The sequence below is a fragment of the Haliotis rufescens genome, unplaced genomic scaffold (genome assembly GCF_023055435.1).
Source record: "Haliotis rufescens isolate VD_foot unplaced genomic scaffold, xgHalRufe1.0.p SCAF_71, whole genome shotgun sequence".
NCBI lineage: Eukaryota > Metazoa > Mollusca > Gastropoda > Lepetellida > Haliotidae > Haliotis > Haliotis rufescens.
In genome coordinates, this window is record NW_025964363.1 from 1,385,281 (window position 1) to 1,397,500 (window position 12,220).

The window sequence follows — 12,220 nt, forward strand, 5'->3', positions numbered from 1 at the left end:
AGCTCTTCACATCATCCATTCATTTTAGATATTTTAGAATTGTATAATGACCTTGCTACTGGCCAATACGACATCGTCTTTTGCTGGTTGCCCAGTCATGTTGGAATCACGGGTAACACTATGGCTGATGCTGCAGCAAAGGCAGCTCTCAACAAATCTGTGACACCACTTCTACTACCATACAGTGACTATAAACCTGTTATTAGATCCTATATCAAAGACCTAATGCAGAAGAAGTGGGACACTCAAGTGGGTATAAATAAATTACATGCAATTAAAGCAGATATTGGTTATACCTACTTGGGCTGTCAGTCCAGATTTGAAGAAGTCGTATTAAGACGATGTCGTATTGGCCATTCTCGTTATACTCATGAATATTTGTTAAAAGGTGAGGATCCTCCATTCTGTATCCCTTGTGATGAAAGAATCACAGTCAGGCATGTCCTGCTTGACTGTGTGGATTTTTCCATCACAAGGGACAATTATTTCCAGGTTTCATCTATGAAGGATCTTTTTAAGGTAAGTTCTCATTTAATTATTGCTTTTTTAAAAGAAATAGAATTGATTGATAAATTTTGATATGTATTGTATAAAGTATTTGCTTTTAATTTGGTAAAATGATTATATAACTGTGATTGTTAGTGGCTGTACCCTCAAAGGGGGTTGAAGTATCGTAAAATAATTGTCCCCCTGAGAGGGTACGTAAGTCCTATTTCATTCAAAGTATTTTTCATTTTCCATGTTTTTAATCGTAGAATTCCTGTTGTTTTTAACTGATTTGGCTTAAACTTGCTGACAATCACCAGTGGCCGGAGCGATGGTGTAAATCCTGCTGGTTACCATGTAGGTAGCAGAAGTATCGTAAGTCCCCATGGTACCTAGTATGGTGACCTACCTTTGGCTAATGGTGACCTATAGCCCATTTTTATTGTGTACTGTTATGAATTGTTACAAATTTTATTATGTTATGCTAGTTTTACAATCTACATCTGTGATGGTCTAGTGTTTTTACTGTCCTTTGTCGACAGATTTTAATGTCTATATTATGTATTATTAATGTCCAACTTGATTTAGTCATGATATGGCTGAAATATTGCCGATGTGACTATAAATCTTAACTCACTCACTCACTCACTCTGACTCTCCACATTGCTTTTACGCTGTGCTCCTTATATATCCCGCCTTCTTCAGATCTTCGTCAATCTGATCTTCCAATTCTATATGATCAACTTCCAAAGCCCTGCATTATCATGGGTGATCTGAACGGACACAATCCGTTGTGGGGAAGTACCAATGCTAATAATAAAGGAAAAATAATTGAGGATTTTCTTTCTGACAATAACTTATGTATCTTTAATGATGATTCCAGCACCTATTTACATCCAGCCACTGGTACTTATTCTGCCCTCGATCTGTCACTCACAGACTCTAATTTGTTTAATGAATTTACATGGTCTGTCCATGATGACCTCTGCGGGAGTGATCATTTTCCCACTATACTTAAGACTGTTAACCCTACTGATGAGCCACCGTCATCCAGGTGGAACTTTACCAAGGCCAATTGGTCCTTATATGAGGTACTGTGTACTGACAAATTAAAACATTGACATTTTCAAGAATATTCCAGATCCGATACAGTTGTTTTCGGACTTACTAAATGACATTGCTGACCAAACCATTCCTAAGTCCTCTGCAAATCCCCATATTCGTAAACCATGGTTTACAAATGACTGCAAACAGGCCAGAAAGTGTAGGAAGAAAGCAGAAAAATATTTTCGCCGACATCCTACAGTCCATAATTTGGATAGGGTTAAAATTACAAATGCCAAGGCACGACGTGCTTTTAAACAGAATAAGTGTCAATCTTGGAGAAGCTATGTCTCCAAAATAAATTCCCGTACGCCCATGTCCAAGGTGTGGAACATGGTTCAGAAAATAAAAGGCAAAGGCTCACATTCTTCTGTTCAGCATCTGAAGGATGGTGATCAATTATTAACTAATAAAACTGATATTGTAAATAAACTTGGAGAAACGTTAGCCAAACATTCTTCATCATCAAATTATGTCCCGGAGTTTAGAACATATCAGAAACAACAGGAAAAGAAAAAAGTAAATTTTAATTCGGACAATGGTGAAGACTATAATGAAGTCTTCTCATTACATGAGCTACACACCGCACTTGGGCAAGCTCATGATACAGCAACAGGAGATGATAATATCCATTATCAGCTCTTGAAACATTTGCCTGAATCATGCCTCGAAACCCTTTTAGACATTTTTGACCAGATATGGACTTCAGGGAATTTCCCTCCTTCGTGGCGTAATGCCATTATAGTCCCCATACCGAAACCTGGCCGGGATCATACAGATCCCTCCAATTATCGCCCTATATCGTTGACCAGTTGTGTCTGTAAAACCATGGAGCGAATGGTAAATAACAGATTAGTTTGGTATCTGGAAACAAACAATCTTCTTACTAATATTCAATGTGGTTTCCGGAAAAACAGAAGTACTATAGATCATTTAGTACGGTTAGAATCGTTTGTGAAAAATGCTATAGTACATAAACAACACGTAGTATCCATATTCTTTGATCTAGAGAAAGCATACGATACTACCTGGAAGAACGGCATTTTACAAGATCTACATGATTTTGGTTTGAGAGGTCGTCTACCTCATTTTATATCCCAGTTTTTAACTGACAGGCACTTTCAAGTCCGTGTTGGCTCAACCCTGTCTGACCATTATAATCAGGATCAGGGTGTCCCACAGGGCAGTATTTTGTCTGTCACACTATTCAGTATCAAGATAAATAGTCTGTCAAAAGTTCTTAGCGATTCAGTAGATGGATCTCCAGCCCTTGATTGGAAATCATGGCCCTACTGGATTAAGTCGCCAAGATGAAGTTGTTATCAGACGATGTCGCATTGGACACAGTCATTTGACTCATTCTTTTTTATTAAAGGGAGAGGACCCTCCTCAATGTATTCCTTGCAATAGTCCTTTGACTATCAAGCACCTTTTGTTGGAATGTGTGGATTTTGCACTTATTCGGCAACGATTTTATACTGTTCAAACTGTTTCTGAACTTTTCAATACCATTTCTAACCACTTAGTTTTAGCATATTTGAAAGAAATTAAACTGTATGACAAGATGTAGATTTTAGATTTGACTGTCAGTTTTTACCTGTTTACTGTGATATCGGACTGAAGTTTTAGTGATCTTCGACATCATTTTTAAATAATGTTGTCTGAAAGTAATTTTGTTTTTCTAGCCGCGAATAGCTGGAATATTGCTGATGCGGCTTAAAGCACCACTTACTCACTCACTCACTCAGTAGATGGATCGCTGTTTGTGGATGATTTCAATATATCTTGTCGGGGTAAAAACATGAATGCTATCGAGAGACAACTTCAATTATGTCTGAATAAAATACATAAATGGTCGCTTGCCAATGGCTTTAAATTTTCAAAAAATAAAACTAATTGTATACATTTCTGCAGAAATTATAGACCACATAAGGACCCAGAATTGTTTCTATCTGGCACCCGCATCAAAGTTGTTGAGGAGGTCAAGTTTCTCGGACTTATTTTTGATCGTCATCTGACCTTCCTCCCACATATTAAATATCTGAAAACGAAATGCTTGAAAGCACTTGACTTACTGAAAGTCGTCTCAAACACTAAATGGGGAGGGGATCAGAAAACCCTTCTCCATTTATACAGATCACTTATTCGCTCAAAACTGGATTATGGTTCCATCATTTATGGTGGAGCCTGTAAAAGTAATTTACAGAAGTTAGATTCAATACATCATCAGGGATTGAGGCTCTGTCTTGGAGCATTCCGGACATCTCCTGTTGACAGTTTATATGTGGAGGCCGATGAACCTTCCCTCAAACAACGCCGTCTTAAACTCGCATTACAATATATTACTAAATTACGCTCAAATACTTCTAATCCAGCATATAGTTGTGTTTTCTCTCCAATTTACGAAGAATTGTTTGAAAGAAAACCCAAACTTGTTCCACCTCTTGGGATCAGACTTAGACCACATATCCTAGCAGCTAACATAGACCTACATAATATTGCACCATATCAGCTGCTGTCTACGCCTCCTTGGCAACTTGTGAAACCAGAGGTAGACCTAACACTTGCGAATTTCAAAAAATCAGAAACCAACCCATTAGTCTTCCAGCAGGAATATATCCAATTAAGATCTAAATATGATTGTCACCGCTCTATATTTACTGATGGATCTAAGGATTGTGGCAACACTGCTAGTGCCACAGTTGTTGGATCGAAAATTATATCTTTTAGAATACCAGATAATAGTTCCATATTTACTGCTGAAGCCAATGCTATACTGGCAGCACTAGAATATATTCAACATCAAAGTAAATGTAAGCAGTTTATCATATTTTCCGATTCATTGTCATGCCTACAGGCACTAAAAAATGGCAACTCGACTCATCCACTGATACTTGATACTTTAGAATTATTTAATACCCTTGCAACTGGCCAATACGACATCGTCTTTTGTTGGTTGCCCAGCCATGTTGGAATTGTTGGCAACACAATGGCTTATGCTGCAGCTAAAGCAGCTCTCAACAAATCTGTGACACCACTTCTTCTTCCATACAGTGACTATAAGACTGTTATCAGATGTTACATCAGGGACCTTATGCAAAAGAAGTGGGACACCCAAGTTGGTATCAATAAATTACATGAAATAACACCAAATATTGGTTACACCTACTTGGGTTGTCAGTCCAGATTTGAAGAGGTCATACTACGACGATGTCGTATTGGTCATAGCAGGTATACACATGAGCATATATTGAAAGGTGAGGATCCTCCGATGTGCATCCCTTGTGATGAAAGACTCACGGTCAAGCATGTCTTGCTTGACTGCATTGATTTTTCCATCGCAAGGGATAAATATTTCAAAGCATCAACTATGAAGGACCTTTTTAACAGCGTGAATTCTAATCTAATAATTTGCTTTTTAAAAGAAATATCTTTGTTGCAACATTTTTGAAGATCATGTTTTGTAATTACGTACTTAATTTTTAAATTGGTATGAATAAATTTGATATCTGCGAATGTACGTGGCTTTTCTCTCAAGGGGGTTGACGTAGCGTAAAATTATTGTCCCCCTATGAGAGTATGTAAGACCACATCATTCAAAGTATGTTTATTTCTACCTTAGTTTTAATCGTAGTATACTTGTAATCTTAATTGTTGGCTTAACTTTCACTCAATCACCAGTAGCCAGAGGGATGGTATAAATCCTGCTGGAGTTCCATGTAGGTAGCAAAAGTACCGTAAGTCCCCATGGTACCCAGTATGGTGACCTACCTTTGGTTGTTGGTGATCTTTAGCCCATTTTTAATTTGTATTGTTATGAATAGTTCAAATGTTTATAATGACATGCTAGTTTTAAATATACGTCTGTGATAATCTAGTTATTTTACTGTCCTTTGTAGACAGGTTTTATAGTTCAGTTTTGTATTTCATTAATTTATAACTTGATTTAGTCACGATATGGCTGAAATATTGCCGGTGTGACTATAAACATTAACTCACTCACTCACTATTGGCATAGCCCGGTATCATTAGCATGTGACATAATAATAAATAACAATTTGCACAGTCTTCGAGGGTCTGTCACATCATTTGATTGACACTTTAAAGAAATTCGGATTGGTTAAAAATATTTTTTCATGAACCTATTTCTTTCATTTTTATTTTTTTTTACACCAGAAAATGTAATGAAATTCGTCACCGAGTTTGCTTGTAGAAGTATGACAAAGTTTCATATGGTATTTTATGGATTGAGGTTTTATATTATAACAATATGGTTTTATTCTCTGTGCCAAGTTTAGTCTGTGGCCATGAAATATTACAATGTGATTTCACTCAAAGGTAGGTGACACCACGAGTTGTAAATAATCATGTCTAAACCAGTAAATCCGGGTTAGAATATAGCTTCAGCAACCCGTGCTTGTCGTAAAAGGGGACTATGCTTGTCATAAGAGGCGACTGACGGGATTGGGTCAGGCTGGCTGCCTTAGTTGATGCATGTCATCGTCTTCCAATGGTATGGCTCGATGCTCATGATGTCAATTGCTGGATTGTCTGGTCCAGACTCAATTACAGACAGCCGTCATTTAGCTGGAATGTTGCCGAATGCGGCGATTAACAACAGACACACAAACTAAACCAGAAAACGTTTTTCTGGGCAGCTTGGGGCCAGTATCATGTGAAATATGTAAACATCAACATGGTATCTCATGGTGAGTGGGATGCAACTATAAAACAAACACACGTTTTCTGGTTTAGTTTGTTTGTCTGTTGTTAAACGTCGCATTCGGCAACATTCCAGCTATATGACGGCTGTTTGAAAATAATCGAGTCTGGACCAGACAATCCAGCGATTGACATCGTGATCCATACGCATTTGATGTAATGCGATAAGCATGATAGAAGTTTGTGCTTTGTAATGGATCTAATGAAATTTTAACACGTTCACAACGAGAACGTTACATGCGATAGTAACGTATGACAACCACTACCACTACTACGGAAACTAATACCCCAAACACTGAAGGACTGGTTGGCAGATGGCCATTATACTGTGTCTGAGTGTGGTAAACAGTGTCATACAACATGGTGTCCTGGAGGACTCTTGCTTAAAAAACCAGCATACACTTGTACCAGCGTACACACACACACATACACACACACACACACAAAACACGCGCGCACGCACGCACGCACACACACACACAGACAAACACACATATATTTCTTATATTTATTTAGATTTACAATGTAGACTTGTTAAAAGAAACAGGAAAACAGACTCCAAAACAACAAGATAATATCTCAGTTGAACGCCATGTGATTGGTGGATTCGTTGTGCATCTCTAGCATCGTGACTTGTAACAGTTGGGAGAGATGGATGTCAGTGCCATATTTTGATGAATGCGATAAGCATGATAGAATTTTGCGCTGTGTAATTGAACATTGTGATATCTAATGATATTTTCACACGTTCACAACGAGATGACTAGATTCCTGGGGTGAAGTAGCAGATCCTACTAATGGTGTTGGCCCCCTGTCACACCAGCAATGTCCGATGGCAACAGTAGTTCGTACCTCAAACACTACTACTACAACTACTACTACTACTTCCACTACAACAACAACAACTACTACTACCACTACTACTTGCTGTTTTTCTGGGCAGCTAGGGGCCAGTATCATGTGAAATATGTAAACATCATCATGGTATCTCATGGTGAGTGGGATGCAACTATAAAACAAACACACGTTTTCTGGTTTAGTTTGTTTGTCTGTTGTTAAACGCCGCATTCAGCAATATTCCAGATATATGACGGCGGTCTGTAAATAATCGAGTCTGGACCAGACAATCAAGCAATTGACATAATGATCATCGAGCCATACAATTGGAATACGATGACATGCATCAACGACCCACGCTGTCGGGGAGTACTGACCACCTGATCACTTTATTACTTCTAATGACCAGCATATAGGTTGCAGTGACCTATACTAACACGGATTCCCCACGAAACTAATGTTCTGACGACTAACAGTGGAATACACAGGGGAGATAACCACTTGAAATAGCTCCAGATTATTAAAATATTTCTGGATAATCTTGGACTATCAATATCTGGCAATCCTAAAATATTATTTCACTCAGATGATTTAAAGATGCAGTTAATATACGAGTTTCTGAAATATATGATAAAACAAATATCTTCCTCTAGTGGTGTCACCTACCTTTGTGTGAAATCACATTGGAATATTTCATGGCCACAGACTAAACTGGGCACAAAGAATAAACCATATTGTTATAATATAAAACCTCAATCCATAAAATACAATATTAAAAACTGGTCGCTGGGAAAATAGTCCCCACAACCAAACATTTTGTCATACTTGTCCAAGCTAAATCGGTGACGAATTTCATTACATTTTCTGATGTATAACAAACAAATGAAAGAAATAGGTACATGTAAAAATATTTTGTCACCAACCCGAATTTCTTTAAAGTGTCAATTAAATGATGTGACAGACCTTCGAAAACTGTGCAAATTGTTATTTATTATTATGTCACATGCTAATGATACCGGGCTATGTCAATAGATATATAGAATTCACAGACTCGATTCTAACTGTAACTGGCTATGCCTCTCTACTCGTACTGGTCTCTTTTATTTCTAGTTCAGGTGGGTAGATCAGTATAAAGGAATTGGCTATTTGATTCTTATTGAACGATATCAGATCATCGATATACCTGAAACTTTTTGGTCAAAGTATCTTGTTTTGATATACCAATCCGAGCAGAAATTCCGATTCATATGCATAAAAACAGATCCGCAAGAAGGGGAGCACAATTGTTGCCCATTCTATTCAAAACGGCTCAAGGTTCTCCTGCAAATCTCCTTGATGTTTCTAGGAACATCGTCCAGCGGATTCTGAAACGATTATTGGGTGCACCTCTGGTGCCTAATATAGTTTAATTGATAATCAACAGCACAGGAGACAGTTTACGTTTGCAAGAATCTTTTATTGAAATCATTTCATAAAGATGTTGATCGGGCGCTTTATTCCGCATCATCCTCAAATGCATCAGCAAACTCTTCTGCAAGTTGTTTTTGCAACAGTGGGTCTGAAAGGAAACAATTGACAGTATAAAATAATACACGTGTGTCAACTATGTTTGTCGTCCTTCAAATCAATAATTAGGGTCTGGGGTGGCCCAGTGGTTCAAAGATCCAGGATCAGCTGGTCTCGGTATCCGATTCTTCCTGATTATGATCCTCGGTCTGTCATCACTGTATCACTTCCTCAGGGCTTTAACGAAGCGGTACACGTTAAAGACATTCAAGTCTTTGTGTTTTTTCTAAGAGCGTAATAAAGCTGAAATGCTGTTAAAATGGCCTCATACCTCAACCTAAATCATTCGCTCGAATCAGAACATTTCATGTTTGTGTTTTTGATATTTTCTACAAATACCACTACTATTCTACTGTCCCATGGAAGATTCTGTGTGAGAGGCGACAGACGGGATCGGGTGGTCAGGCTCGCTGACTTGGTCGATGCATGTCATCGTATCCCAATTACTTGGATCGATGCTCATGATGTCAATCATTGGATTTTCGGGTCCAGATACAAACAAACTATTCTACTTGTTATGTTATATTACCTGAATCTATGGTCATGAAGTCATGGATGCTCCTCGAGAACTCTTCCACACTCACGTTCGAATCACCTGAAATTGTTGAAGTTGTCAGTCAGACTTTATTCGTGAAGCGAGAGGAATATACATTTTCACAATAAATGACAGGAACACTTAAGTAATGCCAGTGTTTAGTGAAACATCAAAAACACGTGTATAAAGGTGTACATTGTCATTAAATGAATAGTAAGTGTGTTTTACCATTTTCATCAGCAAGTGAAAGAAGATCCTCGGCTGCCCGTCTTTCCATCAGTTCCTCAGCTTCTGATTGGTCAATATTGCCATCCTTGTTCTTATCAAGCTCGTCAGTGTTTCGTTTGCCCAGGGCACCTGCAAACAACAATGTACATTTGTCAACAGAATGTCCTTCCAGCATCAAATGTCATATTGTAATGTTCATAAACACACACTTAGTGTCTTTTTAGTTCCACTTTGTACACATTGATCTAACATGATAACTTATTATTTAAATATTTGATTTTTCGCCCCTAATCGTGCGAAGATCCGCTGAAAGTGAATTTTTAAAAAGTGGTAACGTCTACGACAGACGTTCATTTGGACTTCTACAACTGAAATAACATTCCAAGCTGCTCTAACACAAGTAATTTACTCAATCATTTGTGTTAACACGCCGTAACTAGGACATATTTGCCCAGAAGACATCACACTTACTGCTGACTTATTGGACATATGACATTTTCGAAATCTAAATATTGTATTAGGTGTGTTATTCTCAAAGCGTCAGGTATATTTCGAGATATATTTGACATTTTTACACCATTCCTCTGTTGACAATATTTAGGGTTAGGGTTAGAGTTAGGCTAAATGCACATTGATGTCCCATCAGCTGTATTAAATACAATCTTTAATATGTTGCACATTCGTAACTTGCCACCCAACTCTGTCGCACGGGCGAGACAAAATCTCTAAGTCTCCAACTGTAATCTTGTATAGGGCAAGCAATGTCTATTTCTTGTTTTACGGATATTGTGTGAAAACTCAGGGTGGACAGGTTGGAATGAAAGAAAGTAAAGAAGGAACAGTATGGGTGGTCTTCAATTGCTTCTTCGTTTTAGCAACGCAAGTTCCTTTTGGCGGAAAATGTCAATAACACTCTTCATTTTTTTCCAGTTGCCGTTTTAATTATGGTGGACGAAATCCGTAAACCCATTTTTTTCTAAAGTTACCCTAAACGTAATTGTACATCTAACCCGTTTGGGAGAGTTTATTCCTGTTCTTACCGATTGCTGGGTTGATGATGTGTTTGTATCTCCTGTAAACCCGGTACACCCGAATTGCGCCGTTAATTATTCGCCTGCCCCTGAACCAACTTCTTCTTCTCCTTCCCCAGGCGTCCGACTCCGGGATCACTACCAGGGCCACGAGCAGGAGGACAAGGAACAGACGCATCCTGATGAACTGATACTATCTGCGTGACATTAAGATAATTCTGGCTGTTACCAATGCAATCACCAGCGGAACAAAATACTGGCAATCGTTTTTTTCTCTTGTATTTTAAAAGATAATACAGCATATTATATCAAACCTTTTAACAAAATATTCCTCGCCTTCAATTTACTTTGAATTTCTCATGAAACTTGTGATTAATGAGCACTTGAAACATCCATAAAAAAGAAAATAAAGCAACAAAACACTTTCCATATTCATAAGGAATCTCTGACAAAAACAGAGTTGGTTGTAAGATTCCGACTATCTCATAAGCATGTGTTTATATACCAGGTGAGCGTATCCAGCCCCACCAGCAAGTCAATTGTTCACCAATAAAACACGGGAACAAATGGTAAAAGTCAAAATAAAGAATTGCATCAGTTTTGTCTCTGATACTGATTCGTCAAACTCCAGAGATTAAGTATACTCGATTATGTGATAAAACAGATTCCATTGGACTTAACAGGCAAAATAGTGGTAATAATTACATGAATGCATAACTGAAAGTCAGTGTTGACACCTGGGTCCACTTGCACAAAGCGATCTTAGTGCTAAGACTATTGTAAGCCTATGTTAAAGTATGGGAGTTACGATCATCTTAGCGCTAAGATCGCTTTGTGCAAGTGGGCTCTGGTGTTGGCGAAAAGTGTAAGCATGTTCTGCTGTAGCGGAGGCACCCGTCATTCATACAATTTACATAAGAAAGTAAGCAGTTGTTGCCTGTCGCCACACAGCAGTATTGTTGCCATGCGACGGGAGCTTATGAACAAACACGACAGTCAAGTGATAGGCCAGAACATCGAGTGACGCGATGTCACATTTACTGATTTGCTTAAAGAAAAATTATATGTTAATTTAGAATTTCTTCGGCTGTGTTCAAGTACAGAGATTTTCCATTATTAGAAATAAAACAGTTAAAGGTTACTTACCCGAATCAGACAGATGAAGCAGCTGCTTTAGCTTGGATATATGCGCTGCTTATATTTATATAGATTTACAATGAAGACTTGTTAAAAGCAACAGGAAAACACACTCCAAAACATCAAGATAACATCTCAGTAGAACGCCTTGTGATTGGTGGATTCGTTGTGCATCTCTAGCATCGTGACTTGTAACAGTTGGGAGAGATGGATGCCAGTGCCCTATTTTGATGTAATGCGATAAGCATGATATAATTTTGCGCTGTCTAATGGAACTAATGATATTTTAACACGTTCACAACGAGATGACTAGATTCCTGGGGTGAAGTGGCAGATCCTACTAATGGTGATGGCCCTCTGTCACACAAGCAATGTCTGATGGCAACAGTAGTTCATACCCTTACTATCGAATAAATACGTTATTAAAGAAAAGGAGGAGACAGTCTGAAGAATCTTAATATTTCCAAAATTGAAAGAAATATTTGTTTCTAGTAATAGTTGTATGATTTTGGGGGAACACATTACATCCGATAGCAACGTATGACTACCATTATCACTACTATGGATACTTGAA

At 38.1% G+C, this 12,220-nt stretch overlaps 1 protein-coding gene across 1 annotated transcript; it reads right to left on the bottom strand.

Annotated features, from left to right (window-relative positions):
* Positions 1-8,584: 8,584 nt before the first annotated feature.
* LOC125376727 lies at positions 8,585-11,792 on the bottom strand. Its single transcript, XM_048388455.1, has 5 exons — positions 11,656-11,792; positions 10,519-10,706; positions 9,479-9,607; positions 9,245-9,310; positions 8,585-8,707 (listed from the first exon to the last, which is right to left on the bottom strand). Exons 2-5 carry the CDS (start codon positions 10,685-10,687, stop codon positions 8,643-8,645), a joined length of 429 nt encoding a protein of 142 aa, XP_048244412.1. The 5' UTR covers positions 10,688-10,706; positions 11,656-11,792; the 3' UTR covers positions 8,585-8,642.
* Between the last annotated feature and the right edge of the window lie 428 nt (positions 11,793-12,220).